Source organism: Ipomoea nil, unplaced genomic scaffold (assembly GCF_001879475.1).
Source record: "Ipomoea nil cultivar Tokyo-kokei standard unplaced genomic scaffold, Asagao_1.1 scaffold3104, whole genome shotgun sequence".
NCBI lineage: Eukaryota > Viridiplantae > Streptophyta > Magnoliopsida > Solanales > Convolvulaceae > Ipomoea > Ipomoea nil.
Window position 1 is genome coordinate 1,806,316 of NW_017619532.1, and position 24,801 is coordinate 1,831,116.

At 40.1% G+C, this 24,801-nt stretch overlaps 2 protein-coding genes and 1 long non-coding RNA gene across 3 annotated transcripts; 2 read left to right on the forward strand and 1 right to left on the reverse strand.

The window, feature by feature from the left end:
• The first annotated feature begins 2,082 nt into the window (after positions 1 to 2,082).
• Positions 2,083 to 2,484, forward strand: LOC109166650 (uncharacterized mitochondrial protein AtMg00310-like). The gene has a single exon (XM_019315542.1). The coding sequence runs from the start codon at positions 2,083 to 2,085 to the stop codon at positions 2,482 to 2,484; it is 402 nt and encodes a 133-aa protein (XP_019171087.1).
• A 16,647-nt stretch (positions 2,485 to 19,131) lies between these two features.
• On the forward strand, positions 19,132 to 19,991 carry LOC109166651. Its single transcript, XM_019315543.1, has 2 exons — positions 19,132 to 19,722; positions 19,908 to 19,991. Exons 1-2 carry the CDS (start codon positions 19,132 to 19,134, stop codon positions 19,989 to 19,991), a joined length of 675 nt encoding a protein of 224 aa, XP_019171088.1.
• A 638-nt stretch (positions 19,992 to 20,629) lies between these two features.
• LOC109166694 lies at positions 20,630 to 22,237 on the reverse strand. The gene is made up of 4 exons (XR_002051707.1): positions 22,179 to 22,237; positions 21,446 to 21,704; positions 21,056 to 21,186; positions 20,630 to 20,853 (listed from the first exon to the last, which is right to left on the reverse strand). It is a non-coding gene; the product is annotated as an uncharacterized LOC109166694 (long non-coding RNA).
• Between the last annotated feature and the right edge of the window lie 2,564 nt (positions 22,238 to 24,801).

The following is a 24,801-nucleotide window of genomic DNA, read 5'->3' on the forward strand; positions in this document are numbered from 1 at the left end:
GAAGATACAACAATGTGCACTGGAAGGCAACAATGTGCACTACAAGGCACAACAATGTGCACTCGAAGGAAGAAACTATGTGCTCTAGAAGAAACAAAAATGTGCACTCAGAGAATGAAAAATATGCACTGGAAGAAGGAATATAGGTGTAGGGATGGAAATAGGTCGAGCTGAGTCGAATTTTAGAAAATCAGGTCTGGGCCTATTACGAAAATTTAAGGCATGGCCTGAGCCTGAGCCTAATATTGGTCTGGCCTGGCCTGAAGCCTTTTTAAAAGCCTGTTTAATATGCAGGCCATTAAAAATGTTTCAAAGTAAATCTTGATTTGAGCCTATTTAAAGCCTACATGTTAAGTCTTTTTAAAAACTTTAATAAGTATTTCTAAATTATTTAAGAAATATACCTAACACAAAATTAATACATAACTACATAAGTATATCACCACAATGCCAATATAATAGAATTAAAACATAAAATAAAAATAAAAAAATTCACGACTTCAGCATACTCGTTAACTTGTTTATGAATAAATTCAATTGTGATATGATGTATTATATTGTGTAATATTATTGTGAAAAATTAAAATGCAATGATCTGACCATTTCCTTTTCAATTTTAGTCAATTACGGATCTTTTTTTTTTCCACTCAATTATTAATATTCATTCCTTTTCCAATTAACCTAATTTCTGTCCCTTTTTCTATTTTTAATTTCCCGTCAATTATTAATATTCATTTCTTTTTTCAATTTACATAATTTCATTCCATTTTTAATTAATGATGTAGAATATTATTGTGAAATATTTCTGTTCTTTTTTTTTTTTCCATTCATTTTCTAATTTATATTTACTATTTACTATTGTTTGGGCGGGAAATCAAGTAAATATGATTTTATTTTTAATTATAGTGTAGATATATAATTTGATAAATATCATAAATAATTATTGTAATATCATTTCCATATTGATGGAATTAATTAAACCGGGGGTCCGACTTAACTAACCCGAATAAGAGTACGGATAATAAATGAATGATACGAATGGTATAGTAAAGGCCGTGAGACCGTAGATTGTATTAAATGCCGTGGAATTGGCTATTACAATGATTCTTCAGTACAAAGTGTGTCTGTCCAGTAGATCGTGTCCTAACTGGACAAGGTGGGAGGCTTTTATACGACCCCCGCCCCTAACCGCCACCCCCTAAAGCGGGGGGTGGTTAGATCCGAGTTGACCGCGCCCGGTCTCGCGATCGGGCCGTGCTGGGGGGCCAGGCCGAGCCCGTCATGGGCTCGGGCCGGGCCCATTTGGAGGTCGGCCCGGCCTCCGACGTGGCCCGTGCGGGGCCACGTGGCGAGGCCCCGTTCGGGGCGGGTACGCGGCGCCGCCCCGGGACCCGTTCTTGTCCGCGCCCCCGGGTCGGTGCGGGTCGATTCCTAATATATCCATCACATATATAATGAGCAAATGAGAAATAATTTAAATATGTGAGCTAATAATTTTGGAATGAAATTAATGTATAATTACTAATCAATATGGTATGATTAGCAACATTGTTTTTTTTTTTTTTTTTTGGATATTGTGATTAAAAAAACAAATATATTGTAAAAATGCATTCCGCTCACATACTTCTATTGTATTTACCGTGCATTTGGTCCAAGTTATCGCATTTATAGAGTTTCATTTTTTTTTTGAAGGGGATGTGATGGTAGAAAATGTACTAAAAATGAATTACAAAATCATTCCAAAACATTTCACATTAAGTTGAAGAAGGTGGTTAGAGAGAAATTTGAAAAAAAAAAAAAACCGACTAGAGTTGGTAAGAGTTAGAGATGGTGGCTAAAGAGAGTGTTAGAGACAATAGTAGCGAAAAAAAAAAATGAAGATAGAGGCCAACAATATCTCCACTTCTTCTCAGAATATGCCTAACTTTTAAACAAAGATAGAGGATTGGTTCCTAGAGTAAAAAGTTGCTATCGCAAGCTGGTAAGGAAATCCTATTAAAAAGTGTGGCTCAAGCAATGCCTACCTTTTTTATGGGAGTTTTTTTGCTACCTATATCTGTCTGCACGGCTATTGAACGAACAATGAATAGATATTGGTGGGGGACAGGAACTGACCGTGGTATTCATTGGAAGGCATGGGATAAGTTGTGTATCCCAAAGAAGTATGGGGGACTGGGATTTAAGGATCTAAGAGCTTTTAATCTGGCAATGTTAAGTAAGCAGGCATGGCGGATGCTAACTAATACTGACTCATTGGTATCTTGTGTTTATCGGGCTAGATATTATCCCAAACATACCTTTTATGAGGTAGGGCTGGGGAATAATCCCAGTTTTTGTTGGCGTAGTATTATGGCAGCTAAGGAACTGGTCTGTGGGGGAGTAAGGCGGCGTATTGGGATTGGAAATTCAACGCTAATCTGGGAGCACCCGTGGCTCCAGGATGAATTGGATCCCATGATCCATACTGAGATGGCTCCAGGATGAATTGGATCCCATGATCCATACTGAGATCCCACCCCAATTAGCAGGAGCTAAAGTAAGTGGATTGATTGATCCGGATACTGGAACCTGGGACCACCATATTCTCTCAGATATTTTCCAACCTAAGTAACATACCTCGTATTCTAAAAATACCAGTATCTCCGGAATATCTCCGGAATATGATGATGATTGGTATTGGCATGTGGATCTTAAGGGTACCTACTCAGTTAAAGATGGCTACAAGCGTATTGTAGGAAATTATACGAGTAGTAATGATGCTCGCTTTATGGAGATTAAAAATCCCCCCAAAATGGAAGACATTTTTATAGAGAGCTATAAGTGACATCTGATGGACAATTTTAAATAAGTCCTCGCAAGTGCACGAGTCATTGTAGCAATAGCGTGCAAAGGCAAGGGTCAATCCCACAGGGAATTGTACGATGCAATTTAATGACTTAAAATGACAAAAATAATTGACGAAATAATTGACTTGATAATTTAAAGGTTCAAAGCTAATGAAAAATCAAATACCAAATAATTGAAATACAGAATCAAATGTAAGATCTTTAATTGATCGACAACTTAGATGAATTAATGCAGAATGTTCATGATAAATAGTTCGTGTCCCTAAAGCAAAGAAAACTAGCAAACCATTCTAGAGATGCAATTCACCCACATGTACTGTCAATAATCAACTAACTAATGAAATAATGAAATTGTAAACTGCTAAGCAAACCCAATAGAAAAATGTTAATTGGCAAGACTAAGTTCAAAACTAGTGCAAACTTTCATAGTAAATTATTGATGTTCTAAAAATGCTCAGCCAAATATAATAACCATAACTAAAGGGCAAATGCAGTACATAAGATTTATCAACTCTCAAATTATAATAAACACTAGCAGCACCAAAACTAAATTAAAATCTTAAAACAAATTAAACACCTTAATTAAATCAAAGAAAAGGAAAAACAGTATTTGAAGAGAACAATGAAAAGTAAGATGCTGTCACCAAGGAAAATTCGCCAAAGCCAACAAATAATTTCAGCCACCGCCGGAATTGTTGCAGACCAGAATTCCGTCGTCGCCAACCTCTAGATAATCACCTCCGACCGAAATTGGTCCGAAGTGAAAACTGATCAGAAGCCTCCGGAAGTGGTCCGGAGCAAAATTGATGATCCTCTGATGTGAGGTCTGTTCTCTATTTATAATGTTCAGGCTGTAAACACAAAAAGCAAACTTTGTATATATTCACAAAATTCCGTGTACAGCGTGTGTATAATTCAATACAGGTACAAAATCTCTGTCTAGTCCTCTGATTTTTCACTGACGTTATCTATGGAAGTGCCTCCGGGATTCAATTGGAGCGTGCCTCCGGGATTCAAGTGGCGTAGCTTCCGGGATTCAAGTGGCGTAACTCCCAACAACGAGCGTCAAGAATTTAGAAGTAATCAACCCTGCAAAGTTTCAAAACACATGCAATGGATTCAAGCTGCTTTAAGATCCTCAAATGCCTTCAAAAGACTTCAAGATCTTTGAGACAATCAATTCTGCAAAGCTCCAAAGTACCTGCAATGGATTCAAATTGCCTGCAAAATCAACAAAAATGCCTTCAAATCTTCAAGCGTTCTTCAATGCCTTCAGGCTCTTCAAATGCTCTCAACTCCTTAAGTCTTCAAGTTCTTCAAGCTTTCAAGTGTGTTTTGGAATGAAATGAAGGCTCTATTTATACTAGAAGCCTAACCAACATTCCTCAACAAACTCCCCCTTTAATTAATTAATTAATTAATTATTTTAGAAAATGAACCTTGCCCAGAATCAAGTCCAGGTTCATTATCGTATAATCTAATTCAAATTCAAACTAAATTATAATTATCTAATCCAAATATAATAAAGTTAATATTATATTTAAATTATAATTATAATTTAAATTCAAATATGAAATGGGCTTGGGCCAACTAATTAATTAATTCAATAGCCCAAATCAAACTCAATTGGACTAATCAAATTAAATTAATTTCTATGATCCAATTAATCAAATTGGCCCAATCATCATTCTCAACATTGGCCCAATAACACTTTAATCGGTCCATTTATCGGGTTCAAATTTTCTGTGTCTTCAAATTGCCCCCTCGAGACTTGTCGGGACATGCGCCGTCTGATGTGTTTGGTGCGAGAAAGTCTCGAAACTTAACAAAACGGTCCTTTAAATCCATCGTGGTGCATCTATTTCCATGGGCCCAAATGCATGTCCGGATGTTTCGCGAACCCAAATCAAAGATTAAATTGCCACCAAATGAGCCCAAACCATTTTAATAACATATGTCTGGAATTTTTTATGAGCCCAAAAATCACTTATATAAAATAAAACCAAGTTTGGCCTCTAGTTAAGAGCAAATTGACCCTTATTGCAAAGTAACTGGAGCCATTCCATACGAACCCAACCACTGCCAGAATGACTTTAATTTGACCACACCTTTGTCCATAACCCATTAACTCATTTGCACAATTGGACCCATTAATTTATGTATAGTATTGTACCCCAACAAAGATGTCAGGGCGGAGGAGCCACGATTAATTTGATTTTGTTTCCATTAACCCATCAACTTTTTTTTTTTTTTTTTTTTTTTTGAAAGAACAAATCAATCCATTAGCTTCCTTCACCAAAAATAATACGTAACAACATAAGGAGAATCCTATTATAATTCCAACTCCAATCCTGATCGGAATTCAAAGTTTTGAACTCCTTGACTTTCGTAACCTAACTCAGCATCGTCTCAACATCAAACGCTCAAAGCCATCTATAAATAAGGTTGAATCCCATCATTCTACCACCGCGATCAATTTATTTATTTATTTTTTTTTAAAAGGAAGGTTTCAGAGAAGCTGTTCATAGTCCACCCTTTTAGTAAGGTAAAATCCTATTCTTAATCTCTTTATCTCCATCTTCTATATATATTCTACTTGCAGGATTTGTACGGCTGCAAAAAGAAAAAAAAAACAAAGGGGAGTCTAGGAACAACACAAACTGGGAAGCAACCTGGAAGCACTTGGTTTTTTGTTTTTTGTTTTTTTTTTTTGTTTTTTTTTTTTTTTTTTTTTTTTTGTTTTTTTGTTTTTTTTTTTCTTAAGAGGTTGCCGGAGTTCTTCACAGAAGCCGCCGGTCGTAAATCGCCGCTGGAGTCTGCTATCCAACTCCATTTCTTCACCGTGAACGTCGCCGGACCTTTTTTTTTTTTTTTTTTTTTTTTTTTTTTTGAAGTCACCAGAGACTACTGCTGCGCTGATCATACGGAACAACAAGCAATGAGTCGTCGAAGGGTTTTTGCTGCCCGCCGGAGTACTTTCCCGTCTATCGCAGGTCGCCGGAGCTCTTTTTCATCTGTTGCAGGAGATCCGTTGCTGCCGAAGGTTGCGCTATAGGCGCTCTGCAGCCGGAGTTCGCTACTGGGGATGGCTTGATGTCCATCACTGGAGCATTGTTTTTTTTTTTTTTTTTTTTCTTTTTTTTCTAAGCTGCGAGACCAGAAACCAGTATGCAGAAAGATAAGAAGGTATGCAAATGGAGTTCCCGACACTGTTATATGTGTTCTACCGCGGAAAGCTAGGTCTCATTGAGGAGAGGTCGGAGAAGAACACTGAAAGCAGAAGCGTTATATTTTTTTGCCTGCCAATGTGAACAGGAAAAAAAAATAAACTTATAGCCTCTGAACCCCCAAATAGTCAATCTGCCATCACCTCAAAATGCAAGCTGTTATATCTATTTCAACTAAAATTTTGAAACACCAGTTCGAACCCGTCGGAGCCCTCCCCTTGATGCACACCGTTATATACACTTCTGAAAGGCTCATGTTCCAGTCCACCTCTATTCCCAAGAAGCAGCAGCGGGTGCGAGACCATGGCTTTGACAACTACATGGAGGTGGAAAAGAAAATGCGCAAAGTCCTAAAATTCCAGGAGCTCATCCTCACTCAACCAAGCTCTATGATCTCGGTTTCTCGCTTGGACATGCCCTCACGCAGGCTTGGTTTCAAACAGTTTGAAGCAGGCCATTTCATCCTCAAATTCCCCCATGTTTTTGAGATTTTTGAACACCCCGTTCAGAGAACCCTGTATTGCAGGTTTACCCGAAAAGCTCACATGCAAATTGACCAAGAACATCAAGCCCTTTTTTGTTTTGTTTTGTTTTGTTTTGGTTTTTTTTTTTTTTTTTTTTTTTGCTTCGTTTTCTGATCTTTTCTTTCTTTTATCCTTCTGTTTATGCTTTTTTATTGTTTTTCTTTTCATTTTGTATTTTTTTTTTCCGTTTCTGTGCTTTGTCTTTCGTTTTTTTTTTTTTTTTTTTTTTTTTTTTTTTTTTTTTTTTTTTTTTTTTTTTTTTTTTTTTTTTTTTTTTTTTTTTTTTTTTTTTTTTTTTTTTTTTTTTTTTTTTTTTTTTTACTTTGCTTTTCGTTCTTTTTTGTTTTGCTTCTTTTTGCTAATATCTTAATAGTAATACTATAATATAATAATAATAATAATAATAATAATAATAATAACAATAATATTGATAATAACGATAAACATAACAATAATTATATAATATTGTGTACATATATGTATACAATGTATTAACATATGTAGTCCACATGTAGTATATTTATACAATCGTTATTGTATAGATCATGGTCCATAAAATTGTGTGGGCCATAGTTCAAAAATTTGCCATATATATATAATTTATCAATTTAATTTTGTGTTATGTATATGCTATATATTTGTACATAATATATCATAGTTATTGTTCTTATTTTTTTTTGCAGCGACTTTTCGACTTTGACACATTCAAGATGGTGTACTTTCAAGATCAACGACGTAACGGGCAAGAGGTCATGGTGATATCGAGCAGAAATAGCGATCATCAAGTCACATTAACGGTTAACCCACCCATAGTAATACGTGACCCGCCAAAGCTCACGGTGTCGTATCATGAGAGCAACTGGACCCCCGAGTATGAATGCCCGCCATCCAAGGTGTGGACCTTGCTACCCGGAATGCAGCACCAACCTTCCAAAGACGCCCTTCCTACACTGGGGCATCGTATACTTAATGCTGAGGTCTCGTGGGGCCAAGACATAGACTTCGAGGGCGAATTCACTTTTCTAAAAGGATATTGGGAGTTGGTTGAAGAAACGCTTCACTTCTCCCACGACACCTTAAAGGAGGGGAAGATATATGATGCTGTGTTTGCGTCATTATTTACATATGACCGTAACATCAACATTGTCAAAGCCTTCTGCAAAGCATGGTGCCCGCGAACCAACACCCTGATCACCTCGTCTGGTGAGGTGAGCATATTGCCTCGGGATTTGCATGTTCTTGGGGGACTACCACTGTCCGATGGCATTTACGACGAACACATCTCGAGTGCCCTGGACCTAAAAAAGGGGTCCAAACAAGTGTTGTGCAAGCTTATTCGAGGCCTTTTATCTCTTAAACCAGCAAGAGAATGGCACCCCCTTTGTTCAAGCATCGCGATGGATTGACTTCTGGTGCAGAAAACCGCGAACACATCCAGATCCTCCACCTGCATCTCAAAAGGACAGGAAATCCCGGCCAAAGAATACCCACAACCCAAGCGGAGAACTTAACAAATCCATCAGGTGGTTAGATGTGAGCAGGACGCCCTTTCTCGAACTAGGCATCTCCCGGCGTTTTGAAAGGAAGCTTACTTGGCTGCGTTTTTATCTTGTTGGCTTTGCGTGTTTGTCCTACCAGGTACACCAACAAGAACCATTTGCCTAGAGACTTTCAAGATAGCATGCATGATGGCTAGAGGAGATAAGATATGTCTTGCGGCTCTAGTACTTGCTAGTATTTATTCTGGTTTAAACTCAATCTCGGAATCTCACTCTCCTGGTCAAATAGGAGATCCTTTTCCAATCCATTACGTGTACGGCTAGCTAGCAACTTACTACCAAACCCACTTTAAGACCCCCAGCCTCACGTTAGCAAACCCAAAGATGGTCACTAATTCTGGAGAAGGTGGTGCAAGGTATTACACCGAGATGGATGCCCGCAAGAAGATATTCAAAGGGGACGTTTCGTGGCTCTGCAACTCCCGCAAGGATAATAGAGATTATATATTTTACGACGACCGTAGAGGGAGTAGGGAAGACTTTGAGTACTTCATATGCTTGCGCCCCAGCTTCCTCGTTTTGCGCCAAGGGTCTCAATGCAAAGCTGAGCCCTACATGCCGCATCGCTTCAGTCGTCAATTTGGATTCTATCAAGCATATGCCCCCGGCCTGTTGGCGAAGGATGTCCGTTATGCTTCACTCACCGAAGGATTCCGGCTTCATCGCCAATATGATAATATCAACTCCCAATCCAGGGCGACATTTCCCATGAGCCCGGCTGCTCCAAAGAAGCATTTTTCGAACGAGTACAAGGCCTGGTTGATCGATGTGAGTGCAAACCTTCTCGAGAATCATTTCACAGACATAGCCATTAACGGAAACCCAAACGTACCTGTTGGCGAGGAAGGAACTCAAGAACAAAGAGACCAATTGACCACCTCAAGGAACAAAAAAACACCTGCACAAGAGGACATGTCATCTCGGGATAGAGCCTCAGGACATGCCGTTCGAAGGAGCAGGGAGGAGCAAGCGAGGCAGCGAAGCTCGGACGTGGATGCTGGTAGTGATGACGACCAAGATCGCTGTTGGAAACGGCCTAGAGGGAGACCATTGAACCAGGTTAAGATACTTCCCCAAATTCTTCCGTTTCGTACATCGTTGGACTTTAGCCTTTGTTAATGTACATGCACTACTTCTTACAGGATCCTGCCGAGCCACATGTTAGCAACGATGTCCAGTCATCAAATCACCAGTCTTCAATGGGACAAAGTGGCGGACGCTCTAATACCCTTGACCTCGAGGTAGAATCCCACCAGTCGACGTTGCCCTTAAACACAACTCCTCAGGAGACGCAGCTAGAGCCGTCCCAAGCCTCTATCTTCCCCGGCGAGGAGTCGTTTATATCACAATACATGGCTTTCATTGCGGGAGTTTGGGGTAGTATCTGCAGGAAGCTTAATGAGATTCCAGCTGAAAGAATTTCTTCTTTCCAAGGAAGCGTTGAAAGACAACTCCAAGAAATGGGACGGGACGGGGTGGACCTATCAATATTGAAGCGACGAGTGGCCGAGTTCTTTAACAAAGCCAAAGATTACGATCGGGCGTGGTCGCAGCTCTCGAATGCACTGCCCGTTGAAACCCAAGCCGCGAAGCTAGTTCTAACGCAAGGTGTCCTTATAGAAGCTCAACGGAAATGTTCTCAAACCGAAACGCTTCTTCTTGACGAACAGAAAACACTCGAAGACGTTGCCGATCGAAAAGCCCTCCTGGAGAAAACGATAAAGGATGCGCAGGAAGAGTTGAAGGAGATTGAAGCCAAGAACCCGAAACTCCAAGACCGTGTGACGAAGGCTCAAGAACAACATAACGCATCGCAAAAGGCCGTGACCACCGCTGAGGGGGAAGTTAAACGTATTCGAGACTGCCCCACGTTGACAGATGAAGATGAAGAAAAGCTTACTTCAATCAAAAGAGAGTTGGAAGCATATAAGGAAGATCTCATGAGCTTTAGAATACTTTAGATTTATTTATTTATTTTTTTTGCTTAGATTTTTTTTTTTTTTTGTATAACGCATGAGTTTTATACTTGGAAACAAGACTTGAATACGACTTGAATTCTCTTATCTTTTCAACAATACTTGCAAACAATTTTCTTGATTACAAGTGTAAGAAAAGAAAGTATACTCGGAGGAAAGTAATTGAACTTGAGCATGAACAGAAGCAACTAAGTCTAAATCCAAACGAGTCACTCTAATAGAAATCTGACAAAAGAATTCACCCGTAATTACAACATGAACAGAGATGACCCATCTCCAATACATCTACATTATTCGAACAAACGCGACATAAAGGGGACACAATGGGTTTATTTTAGTTACGACTGAACTTAGAAGAGGAAGTGTTTCTAAGCTGCCTACGTACTCCTGCAAAGGAGATCAAGTCAAACGTAGTTCAAAGGACCATTTGAATAGGTAGGGCCGTTCACCGTACATAGTTTAAGCTCGTGCGGGTCAGGAGCGTCTATGACTTGGGCCCACCCATAGACAAGCAAGATGCATTAGCAGTTTAACCACGTGCTGCATTTTTGGTGGATATCATTCATCATGTAGTCTGTGTGCTTAGGGATGATAGATCTTTAAGAATTTCCCGTTAATAGGGCCAACTCGCACACCATCTTCATCAATTAGCTTGTAAGCACCCCCTGAGTATGCTTCTTGTACCACGTAAGGTCCATCCCATTTTGGAGTAAACTTGTGCCCAGTTTTCCTTGTAATAATGATAGGTCTACGAACCGCCAACACCTTGTCACCAACCTGAAATGAGCGATTCCTTACCCTCTTGTTGAAAGCTCTAGAAATTCGAGCTTGATAGCATTCTAAACTTTGTTGGGCCTACAATCTCTTCTCAACGAGAGCTTCTAACTCTGCCAACCGCAACTTTACATTATCCTCGTCTGTAAGGCCTTTTTGGATAGCTAACCTTAGAGAAGGTATTTGGCGTTCAAGAGGCAAGACTGCTTCAACCCCATAAACCAGTGAGTATGGAGTGCTTTGTGTTGGTGTACGGTATGTAGTTCTGTATGCCCACAGTGCTTCTTCCATCCTTTGCTGCCAATCACGTTTTGACTTCAACACCACCTTTTTTAGTAGATTACATAGAGTTTTGTTAAAAACCTCGGCAAGTCCATTTGCAGCTGCATAATAAGCTGATGAATTTCTTTGCTTGAACTCAAAAAGTTTACAGATTTTATCCATCAATTTATTATCGAATGGTTTCCCGTTGTCGGTTAGGATATACCAAGGGATGCCAAAACGATAGATAATGTGAATTCGGATGAAATCTGCAACATTTTCCTTCTTCACTTCCTTTAAAGCCACTGCTTCAGCCCACTTTGAGAAATAATCGGTGGCTGCTAATATATACGAATGCCCTGCTGATGACTTGGGTGTAATAGGACCAACCACATCGAGCCCCATGCATCAAATGGCCACGATGCTACCGTCGGATGCAGCGGTTCAGGAGGTTGATGGATAAAGTTTGCATGAAATTGACATGCTTGACATCTCCGTGCATAGTCTATGCAATCCTTCACCATCGTAGGCCAGTAGTAACCCATTCTTTTGATGTGAAAATGTAACTTAGGACCAGACTGATGAGCACCGCACACTCCAGAGTGAGCCTCCTCCATCGCTTGTAAAGATTCCTCTTCGCCTAAACATTGAAGAAACACACCATCAAACGAGCGCCGATATAGCGCATCCTTGAAATATATGAAACGAGGAGCTCGACGTCTTACATCTACCCTCCTACGAGGGTCTTGAGGTAACTTCCCATCAACAAGGTAGTCAATCAATGATTGCCTCCAATCCTCTTTATCTACTTCATTGACCGAAGCAGTCGGGAGTTCAACAATGTCGTCAAGAGAGCCATCGTCCTCGAAGATTGGAGGGATCACCCATTTTTGGCATACTCATAGCCGAGCCTCATCTATAGGATGTGATATAGTTGAAGCCAAATCAGCTAAGGCATCGGCTTGCTTATTATGTTTCCTTGGAATGTGCTCCATCGTAGCATCCCCTAGCCAATGCAGGAGCGTCTTTGCATAACTGTTGTATGGGATCAACTCTGGCTTTTTTACTTCGTAAACCCCAAGTACTTGGTTGATAATCTGTTTGGAGTCCCCGTATATGTTAACCCTTAGTTGCTTCATATCAGCTGCAATTTCAAGTCCCAAAATGAGTGCCTGATACTCGGCAACATTGTTCGAGCAGCGTTCCGTCAAGGTAAATGAATAAGGAAGCACTTCCCCTTCAGGCGTAACAAAGACAACTCCCGCGCCTGCCCCCTCTTTGTGTGCCGCTCCATCAAAGTACATCTTCCATGGAGGTAAAACTTCAACCACAAGCACATCCTCATCAGGTAGGTCACTGGACAGCTCCCATTCGGCAGGAATTGGATGATCAGCTAGGAAATTCGCTAAGGCTTGCCCCTTGATGGACTTCTGTGGTACATAAATGATCTCAAACTGTTGAGAAATAATAAATACCACCTCGCAAGTCGATCGGAAAGAACAACCTTTGCCATGACATACTTCACTGGGTTTGCCCTGGAAACTAGTCGAATTGTATGTGCTTCAAAATAATGCTTGAGCTTCCTGATGACGAATACAAGGGCCAGACACAACTTCTCAATTGGCAGATATTTGAGCTCATTTGGCATCATCATTCTACTTAAATAATAAAGGGCATTTTCTTTCCCATTATCATTCTCTTGCGCAAGTAAAACACCCACAGAGCTTTCTTGGGCGGAGATGTAAAGGATCAGCGAGCGTCCTGGAATTGGAGCAGTCAGCACAGGCGGCTTCATTAAATAGGACTTGATGCTTTGGAATGCATTCTTGCAGGCCTCATCCCATACAAACGGGACACCCTTCTTCATTAATCGGCTAAAGGGCTGACATCTTCCTGCTAGGTTTGATATGAATCTTCTAATATAAGCCAACTTCCCTTGCAAGCTTTTAAGCTCATGAAGGTTCCTTGGCTCAGGCATCTTCATTATAGCGTCGATCTTTGCTTGTTCAATCTCAATGCCCCTATGTCGAACAGTAAACCCAAGGAATTTTCCAGCAGCAACCCCGAAAGCACACTTCAGGGGGTTCATTTTGAGTTGAAACTTCCGCATGCGGTCAAAGACTTGTCTTAGATGCATCATGTGATCTGTGCGAAGTTTCAACTTCACAACCAGGTCATCTACGTAACATTCCATCATTTATGTAGCATGTCGTCAAATATGGTCTGCATGGCCCTTTGGTATGTAGAACCTGCATTTTTCAAACCAAAGGGCATCACTTTGTAGCAGTAGATACCTTTTGGCGTACGAAACGCTGTAAACTCCTCATCTTCTAGCGCCATGCGAATTTGATTGTAACCGGATGAGCCATCCATGAATGACATGATCTCGTGTCCAGTTACGACATCTATCATTAACTCTGTGATAGGGAGCGGGAAGTCATCTTTTGGGCATGCAACGTTAAGATCTTGGAAGTCTACGCATACGCGGATCTGGCCATTCTTCTTGCGCACAGGCACAATGCTGGATATCCAAGTTGGGTATTTAACTTTGCGAATGAAACCAGCCTCTATAAGCTTGTTGACTTCTGATTCGATTGAGGGAATGAGCTCGGGGCGGAAGCGCCGTTGAGCTTGTTTAACCGGGCGACACCCGTTTTTCACTGCCAAGCGGTGCACGGCTACCTTTGGGTCCAACCCTGGCATCTCCTTGTATGTCCATGCAAATACATCAATATATTCTTTCAAAAGTGTGACATATATTTCTTCATCTTCGTTGGAAAGGAGTGAACTAATGAAGATAGGTCGAGGACTTTCAGGAGTTCCTAGATCCACCTCTTTTAGTTCGTACACTGCGGCTTGTACCCCTTCTTCTAGCTCTTGAGGCGCATCCTCTGCATCTTCACCCTCGGTTGGAATCTCATCATATAATGTTATATGAAATAACGATGCCATCTCATCTTGACTTGGTGTTGCCTCACAACTTGAATCAATGTTTTCTTGACTTCTTTCTTGCACTTGGGTGAGTACAATGGTTCTTGGTTGGACCTTCAAAACTTCACCACACGAGACATGGATATTAACTTCTCTTCTCATGCGAGATGGAACGACACACCTGAGCCTTTTTGAGGGTTCCATTTCAGTAGGAGGGTTGGTTTGCTCCTTCGAACTCTGAGTAGGCCCAATTCTGTCATGTACTGATTTTCTCTTAGCCGATTTGGGATTTGGCCCAAGTCTGCGGAAGACTGATTGTCGTGCTTCTACATTTCCGATTCTATCAAAAACAGACTGTTTCTTGTCACCTTCCTCCTCATCTGTAAAAGTGATGCAATTACTTGTGGCTCTGTTTATGAATATTCGCACTGGCTTAGGGGGAACATAACCCAATCCTTTCCGTTCATGCGGCTCCTGCTGAGTTGACTTGCCTTTACCACCAGCTTCTGGGATGAGTTTCCCTAGCTTTTGTGGCTCTTTGGGATCATATCCAGCTTTGAATAGAAGTTTATATGCATTAGGGTCAAAGCCGCCAGTGCGCTTAGCGGGCACTGTTTGACTTGCCCCAACTTGAGCTTCATCTTCAAGCGATTTACCTGGAGCTGCTGCTTTTAATGTTTCAATCCTTGCGAGTGGGAGAACAAGTTCCTTGTCGCAATGAGCTTGGTCTACAACTTGCTTGCCTTTCCACCTCGGATCAAGAGGCGTGTCAACATTGCTTTGCTCAGCCTCCTCTACAACTTGTTTCTTCAAGTAAAACTTTGCATCTGCAAAGTATGATTCTGCTTCAATGAAGGGAGTTTCATCAGCGACTACCTTCTCTATCACCCCGCCTTTTTCAAACATGAGGTATTGGTGCCAGGATGAGGGAACTACTCCATTCTCATGTATCCAAGGCCGGCCCAGCAGCAAGTTGTACGACGTCCTTGCATCTATCACATAACATAGTGTACTTGAGTTTAGTGTTCCGATCCTGAGGTTGAGTCTGATGGTACCCAGTGCTCTTTGTCCGCTTTGATTAAATCCTTGAATCATTAAGCGGCTTTGAGAGAGCTCATCGGTGGAGATGCCAAGTTCTTTCATAGCTCGGAGTGACAGAATGTTCACAGCCGACTCTTGATCAATCAAAATCCTTTTAATCTTTTGCTCGCGGGCATAACCTTCAACAAACAACGGACGATTATGTGGTGTACCACCAAGCAATAGATCCTCATCTTTAAAAGTTATCTCGGCGGTATAAGACGCAGCTTTGTGGACTTGAACCTCGTCACCTCCCTCAATGACGGGGAATGAACATTCCTCCTCTTCAACATGTCTCTCTTTAATACTCAAGCGAGTTCCAGGAATATTTGTCCCATGCGGAGGAAGCGCCTTCGGCATGTATTGAGCCAGGGCAACTGGTGTTCGAGACGTGCCGGGACGTCCTCTCATCTTTGTGTCATAGGCGAGGTCCCTTGCTGGCTTTCTCTCAACCCATTGCTTCGTTATTCTCTTCAAAGATCTAACATGTCCAGCATTGTTCCTTTGTTTTTTGCGGGTAACAATTACCCAATCCTTCTCGCATACCGGGTTGACCTGTGGTAACTCCGGCTGTTGCCTCGTAGCATGTTTCACAATAAATGGAAGCGGGCGTTTGTATTGCTTGCCCCCATCCTCTTCATCACTCTCCTCAACTAACGGAGCGAACCTTTCGCATGAAATTTGGTTGGTGCTGGCAGTTGCATCAGTCAGCTCAATCTTTCCATCACGAGCAAGTCTCATCACCTTATCTTTAAAGACGAAGCATTTTTCAATCGGGTGTCCGAGGAGACGATGATACTTGCAATAGTTGGGGTCGTCCACCTTAGAAGCTTCTTCGGGACGCTTCATCTCCGGTAATTCAATCAACTTAAGCTTTAACAATTCGTCAAACATGGGTGACACATCAGAGTCCAAGAACGGATACTGTTTTTGCTGCATCTCTTCAATGATTCTAGTACCCCAAGATGGGCGGGAAAATGACCTTAGCCTGGGATTTTCAGTTACTTTGGCAAAAACCCGCATTGGTGCTGTTTTTACGTTCATGGCCTCTTTCTTTTCTGGTTTCGAGAAGGGCTTGCCCCCTTTCTTGAATTCTTGTTTTATAGGTGCCTTGGATGAGCTAGGGATACTTGACATGCCGAGCCCTCCATTGGCTTCAATACTCAACTCCATGTCATGAGCACGACTGGATAGTTCTTCAAATGTTCTAGGCTTGATTCCCTGCATGATATAAGAGAGCTCGAAGTGCATCCCTTGGATGCACATTTCAATTGCGGAGCTTTGTGATATCCTCTCTTTACAGTTAAGGCACAACTCCCTCCATCTCTCGATGTAAGTGCCCGCACGCTCACCTTTCCATTGGTGGGTAGTGGTGAGTTCCAAGAAGCTGACAGTCCTCCTGGTGCTGTAGAAGCGGGTCAAAAACTCGCGCTCCATATCATTCCAGCTATCAATGCAACCATGCTCCAGGTTTGTGTACCAATCAAAGGCAGTGCCCTTCAGAGAGCGGACGAACTGCTTGACGAGGAGATCTCCGTATGTTCCTGCATCATTACAGGTTTCAACGAAGTGGGCGATGTGCTGCCTCGGGTTGCCTTTTCCATCAAACTGCTGGAACTTGGGAGGTTGATAGCCCAGCGGCATTTTCATTTCTTCAATTCTCTGAGTATATGGCTTAGTGTAAGTATATGAAGATTGTCTTCCCTCGAGTTTCCCTTTAATTGCTCCCATGATGTAGTCGTTCAACTGCTCGACGGGTATCATGCCCTCAGAAATTAGAATACTCTTCTCGGCGGGTGGTGGGCGAGAGATTGTCTCTTCCATTCCTGGCCTACTTTGATGGCGCGGGGACTCGACATCAATCTCATCTCCTTGGGTTTGAGGCTACTTCCCGGAAGCCCGACTTGTTTCGCCGTTTCTTCCGCTTTCAACCTTTTCGCTAAGCTCATTGATCCGCCTTTCTTGGTTATGCATGAGTGCAGCTATCCCCTCGAGAGATTTAGTGATGTTTGCAAGTTGTTCCTCCACCGAAGCCGCGTTCGTTGTCATAGCGGGCATAATTGTGTATATGTGATTCCATTCCGGTGAGGTTCTCTGCAGAAGTGACGACTGCGACGAACTTCCACTGCTTGGAGTTTTATTCGGGGGAATAGGGCTCGCAGGACTCTTGTTGCTTGGAGCTCCCTCACTTGTAGGATTCTGGTCAGCAACAGTTTCCTTTGTAGAGAATGATCCTTTGTCATGTGCAGCTCTCCGTGACATAGTGGAGTTTCTGTCAATCCTTCGGACGATGTGGCAGGCAATGTCCTGGGCCTCGTGGAGTTGCACCCCTAGGTTCCTCACTCGGCTTCGAGTCATTGATCCTCCCACGCCTTGGCTATCACCGGAACCGGCCGCAGATGATGCCCTGGAGCGGGTAACTTGAGCATATGTCATCTTGGAGGAGGGATTTCTTGATGCCATTTAGATTCCTTCCTTGTTGAGCTCGTGAATCAATAGTGAAGAGATGAGAGGCAGAGTAGTCCCACTGGGCGTGCCAAAATCTGTAAACACAAAAAAGCAAACTTTGTATATATTCACAAAATTCCGTGTACAGCGTGCGTATAATTCAATACATGTACAAAATCTCTGTCTAGTCCTTTGATTTTTCACTGACGTTATCTATGGAAGTGCCTCCGGAATTCAAGTAGCGTAGCCTCCGGGATTCAATTGGCGCGTGCCTCCGGGATTCAAGTGGCGTAGCTTCCGGGATTCAAGTGGCGTAACTCCCAACAACGAGCGTCAAGAATTTAGAAGTAATCAACCCTGCAAAGTTTCAAAACACATGCAATGGATTCAAGTTGCTTTAAGATCCTCAAATGCCTTCAAAAGACTTCAAGATCTTCGAGACAATCAATTCTGCAAAGCTCCAAAGTACCTGCAATAGATTCAAATTGCCTGCAAAATCAACAAAAATGCCTTCAAATCTTCAAGCGTTATTCAATGCCTTCAGGCTCTTCAAATGCTCTCAACTCCTTAAGTCTTCAAGTTCTTCAAGCTTTCAAGTGTGTTTTGGAATGAAATGGAGACTCTATTTATACTAGAAGCCTAACCAACATTCCTCAACAAACTCCCCCTTTAATTAATTAATTAATTATATTAGAAAATGAACCTTGCCCAGAATCAAGTCCAGGTTCATTATCGTATAATCTAATTCAAATTCAAATTAAATTATAATTATCTAATCCAAATATAATAAAGTTAATATTATATTTAAATTATAATTATAATTTAAATTCAAATATGAAATGGGCTTGGGCCAACTAATTAATTAATTCAATAGCCCAAATCAAACTCAATTGGACTAATCAAATTAAATTAATTTCTATGATCCAATTAATCAAATTGGCCCAATCATCATTCTCAACATTGGCCCAATAACACTTTAATCAGTCCATTTATCGGGTTCAAATTTTCTGTGTCTACACAGGTCTTCCGCTCTCCGCTCAGATCGCCAGAGGAATTAGTCTGCGGAAGATTGGTTCTTGTTCGCTGAGCTCGCGCCTCTGTTCTCTCGTGCGTCGACCACCATTGGCGGAAAGAAGGGAGAAGAATCGCTATTTCATGGACTCCAAACATGCTGATACAATCTTATTAACTAACCTAATAATAATAATAATAATAATAATAATAATAATAATAATAATAATAATAATAATAATAATAATAATAATAATAATAAACTAAGATCAAGGAATTAAAGGACTAACAGAATTCAAATACTAAACAAATTTAATAATTAAAACATAAAATTAAATAATATTACTAAAAACTAATTATAGCAATAATAAATAAAAATAGATAAGAATTAATCAATTATTTGCAACTTAACTATAAAAAGATTATTTAAAATAACACTAAAAATATTGTTTATCAACATCCTTCCCACCACAAGTAATTTGCTTATAAAGAGGATGGATGTGGATCCAATTTGTGCCATGTGTGGAATTATGCAAGAGGACACATTGCATGCTTTAGTATCATGTGGTTATGCTAACTCCATATGGGCGCTATCTAACATTCCACTCCCCAATATTGTGACAAATGTTTTCCATGAGTGGTTTAGTGGAATGTTAAATGTTCTAGACACTAATGAGGTTATATATGCAGCTGCAATTCTTTATCATATATGGAGAGCACGAAACGGAGCGGTTTGGGATGCTTGCTTACCTTTGCCCAGAAAAATTGTTGCCAACGCAGTAGCCAACATGCAAGCGTGGAAAGCCGTACACCATGCCACGGCTGCCGACGATGTAACTGTCGCCGCCTCCACTGCTGGACTGCCGCCACCGCCACTGCCGGACGAGACCGCATCTCTGCCGGAGACCGTCCATGCCGCAGCCCCACGAAAATGTTATATGGATGCTGGCTACCAACATGCTACGAATGCGTCCTCAGTAGGAGCTGTACTACTAGAGCCCGATGGAAGATTCGTTGCAGCGTACAATGCCCCCTTACCAGACTACTTTTCCCCACTCATGGGCGAGGCTTTTGCGTGTAAGGAGGTTTTATCTTTGTTACGGGACCGTGGCGAGCACACCGTCCGACTTTACACGGATTGTCAGACTCTACACTGCTATCTGTCCTCAATAGGACCCCCCCCCCTCTGATCATACATCGGCTATGCCGTTGATGCTTGCAAGACTTGCATATCTACTTTTGATTTTTGCTAAGTTAATTTTATTCCTAGATCTCAGAATTTATTAGCTCATACCTTAGCTTCTACAGTTTCAGAATAGTCTACAGCTTTGTATTTGGACTCAGTCTCCCCTGACTCTATTCTGGTTTATCTATAAAATAACCGTGTATGGTTGCCTTAAAAAAATAAAAATATCTCCACTTCTTCTCAGAATATGCCTAACTTGTCTTAAAAGATCCAATATCTCTACATTGTGAGACCTTTTGAATAAAAGTAAGGGTGTGTTTGATTCGCACATGGGAATCGGAATCAGAATGGGTATCAAATACTTGCACTAGTACAGAAATACACATCCGCTACCCTTGTAAATGACTATCCGCTACCCTTGTACAAGAGTAGCGGATGTTAGGGTCACAGAAAGTCCTGGGCTTTCCGCTACCCTTTTAAAGGGTAGCGGAAAGTTGAGTATCCACTACCCTTCTAACTGTAGAAGGGTAGGGCATATTATTATTATTCTTTTTTTTTTTTCGTAATCTTCCACTACCCTTTCTGGGAAGAAAGGGTAGCGGATGGTTTACTTTTTTACAAAAAAAAAAATTATTTATTATTTTTAAAATTCCCAATTATTTTAAAAATCTTGTACACCAAATTCATAAACTACATATCAATACAATATTATGAACACAATATTATCAATGCACTTTCAATATAATACTATCAATACAATATTTTATATCAATCAATCTCAATACTTTCATCAAAATAATAAATTATAAACACAAGATAATATTTAATCTAAAATAAAAGTTAAAAATGGACTCCACAAGACATTTTGATCACAACTGTGATGTCTGCTACTACCTGAAGTGTTCGCATATTATGCGAGCTTAAGGTAGCCTTAAAGGCACTTGAAACAACATGTAAGGTTTTGATCATTTCAGGTTTCTTCTTCACATACATCCTTTTCAAGAAGTTAGCAGCAAAGCTCATGGCATATCTGCAGCAAAAGAACAGTGTTGATAAGCAATTTTCACTTAGAAGAGCAAGAAAAAGTCATAACAAAAACAGTGGTATGGCGAGGGCTTAGTTAGTTATTAACAACATCGGTTAACCAAGTATAGAATCAAAATTGTGACATAAAACGTGACACAAGTAGAAAGGAAAGGGCAATGAGGAGAAATGCAGACACAGCTACTTACGTCTTTGCAAGAAGAGGGAGTAGTTGTCTTTGATGGCTGGGGTAATCAAGCAATAAAACTTCAGGTCCATTTGGTGTGACTGAAAATGCTCCCATTGTCAATGAGTATCTTATTGCAATTGCTATGCCCACCTGATGAATATCCAAGTCTTATTACATAACAGTTCTAATTTTATACTTATAAATCTTTCAGAAATACTAAATCAGAGAAGAGTAATGTGTTTTACTTTTGCTGAGTAAGTTACAATGGATGGTATGCTTACATGCCCGGTCCAGTTGGTTCAATTCTCGCGGGAATATATAATGCATTCGATTCAATGGTGTCGGAACAATAATGCATTCAATTCAATATAATAAAAATGAAAAATGCAGATTGATGGTCAATAATTACCTCAGAAATTCGAAGAGCTGTTTGAACAACATAATTGGCATGTGGGTCCTGAAGCAGCTGCTCAAAGTGAGTTGCAGAGACCAGTTCATGGATTATCTTTGACTGGACCTTATAGTCGCATACGATAAGGCATTTTTAAACGACATGGTTGCTGAACTTCTGCGTTAAGAGATGCACAAAGTTACCCTCAAAGTGAGATATTAACTTGGATATCACAGATGGTATCTTAAGCTCCAATATGAACTGAACAACATAATTTCTGCACAGAAACAGATAAACAAAAAGTCTTAGTTAAGCCAGAAATGATGAACTAACAAATTAAAATATAATCCTCTGTCATAGTGATGAATATGGGTGCATCTATAAGACTAACAATGAAAAAAAAAAAAAAAAAAAAAAAAAAGAAGGTTTGATGGCTCAACTCTCAGAAGGTGGGTGGATCTCATCAGATGAATAATCTTATATATCAAGGACAAAGATTGTATGAAAATGAATCTGTGAAATTGAAGTGTTCAGACGTATCATGCATTAAGGAGAGCCAAAATAGTTGTAAAAAATATAGAATAAAAGGTGAGAGGCACGATATTCTAAACAAGCCCTTGATGGCAAATACATAGAAATTTAGAACTCAGCCCTCCATAGCATTTAACATGTATACTACTGGTATAAAGAATCTTATATGTTATGCAAAAAAAAAGGTTTGTCTTGAGTCTTTTCCATTGTGATTTATTACCCAAATACATCCTGAGCTAGAAGAAGTCATTGGCAGAAATTTCTGCAACCAGGTTTTCCCGATATCTCTAGTAGCATGGGCGATGCATCTTTGAATAACACAACACCCATGTTGATGTGTTGCAATATCAACGCAGTACTTTGCAGCTGCAACAAATATGAACTGCCAAATTTGGAATGAATTAGACAAGACAAACTAGGAACTAATTTTGTTATTCTCGAAGGAATAATTCTGATCATATAATAAGCCATCAATAATTATGAACTGTCATCTTCTAGGACATTTTTATGAAAATATTCAATTCTTTTCTTATTATAAAATTATAACTATGTTCAAAAAGACTAAGGGATACAGTAAACTATTTTATTTAGGCAATAAATGATGCAATCTACAGCACAGAACTAAAGCATACCTTACTGTCTCCATTGGTAAGATACTGCAAGCATCTCTGGATAACATGATTACCATTAATATTATGTATATCAGAATCAATTAGTACAGGTATAAAAATATGGTCTCGCAAGAAACCATCCATGATCTTATCATAAAAGCTAAGAGCATTGTTATTCTGTGAAGCATTGAGAAATCTATAATATGAGATACGGCATGTGTTAGAGAAGAATAAGGCATTGATCAGAAAGTTTTATTCTACAAGCAAGGACTACACATAATTTGCAATATTATAAAAAGTGGCTACAAAGTTGAAAATGAGAAAAATTAATATGCTAACTATTAAAGTTCTCTTATAATAAAACAGTTGAAATCGTGTAATAAGATAGATAAGAATACATAGGAGAGTAATGTTTTGGAAAAGGGAAAGAATCCATTCAAAAACCGGATAAAGAGTAAGAGGAATAAGGCACAAAAGTGTTAATTTTTAATTTTCAACTCTGGGTGAAAGCATTCATAAACCTGTAAGGATACAACTACATTTCTGGCAGCTAATTTTGCAAGGTAGCAGAGTTCCCGCATTCTTCATTGGAGTCATTTGACTGGTGATTGAGAACTTCCTCCTCAATCACTTCTGTTTCACTTGTGATAACTGAAACATACTGATGTAGCTGCAACGGACTCAACTCGATCAATTTCTTGAACTTGAATCAGTAATCTTGCAATGATGCTCCAAAGTGCACTTCTTGCTTCTGCATCAGCAGAAGCAAAAGGGAATAGACTAAATAGACCATGTAACAACAAAAGGTCTGAAGATCTTTGTGTTACCAAAAATTATCCTAGGTGGAGCAACTGAAGTCTAAACATGGAAAACTGATGACAAATACCATTTCTTTTAGCAGTAAATCAACTCACCTTGAAATATTTCTAATGCTAGATCATCTGCATCAGTTAGAATATTTGCTAGCAAACAGCAGCAGTAACTCAAGAATCAGCAACTTGTAGGAGATACATCATTTATGGAAAACTGCATCATCTGAGTTTTAAAATGTTTTGCAGCTTTCATATATCCTATTTTCTTATTCATTCCATCAACAGAGATATTTGCACACAATTTATTTACATAATCATGATGCTCATTTGTGTTGTAACAAGAAAATTTTGACAACAGATGAAATTATAGGACTAGTAGCAAAGTTTTGGGCCAAATCACGTGTTTAGAATGACAAGGACTAGTACAAGTTCAACATATGGTTGGTTTTTCCATTTTCAGTTTTTGTTATTTTCTTTAACTAATCTGTGGTAAGTTACATGCTATAACCTTGACTCACTAAGCAAAATTTTCAAAATCTACTGCATATCTCAACCTTTTCAGGAAGTTTGATTAGGTCAGTAATTTTAACAAAAAAAATAAAAAATTACCTGCACGTACAGTTCGGCGGACCAGCTGCTGGCGGTGGAAGTTGCAGAAGCAGCCGCGGCGGCGGCTGAGGAGAACTGTGGCGGTGGAGACGGTGGTGGCGGCGTCGTGGTTGGTTGATGAGAGAGGCGTTAGAGTCCTTATCTTGGTGGTGGCGGCGTTTGATCGAGGCTGAGGGAGTCGTGGTGAGAGAGGCGATGTCAGCGGCGTCGTGGGTGGCGGTGTCGACGGCGGAGTCGTGGTCTATGGTGAGGAGCGACGGTGGAGGTCTGTGATGAGGCGTTGAGGAGAGGTGAGATCTGAGAGCGAGTTGAGATCTGAGATCTGAGAGCGAGATCTGTTTTTTTTTTTTTTTTTTTGATCCACGAGTTTTTATTTATTTATTTATTTAGGATTTTCAGATCTAATTTTCGCTGCCTTTTCTTTTAGAAAGGGTAGTAGAGAGTTTTATTAATTAAAAATTAATATAATATCCGCTACCCTTTCTACAAGCAAAGGTAGCGGACAATATATCCGTTTTTTTTAAATAAAAAAACCGCTACCCTTTTTTCTAAAAGGGTAGTGGTTTCTTATCCATTTATTTACAATAATGCCACCGCCCTTTTTATTTTTAACAATACACTACCCTTGTTTAAAGAAGGGTAGTCTAAAGTCATAATTCTTTGCTCCATTTTGTACTAGTGTTGGTAATAGTAATGGGTTTTGGTAAAAATATTTAACATGTTTGGTAGTAGGGTGGAATGAGAATGGTTACTAACAGTAGTGTTTGAAAATGAATAAGGAAATGAAACCCTTATTTTATTTGGGCATGAA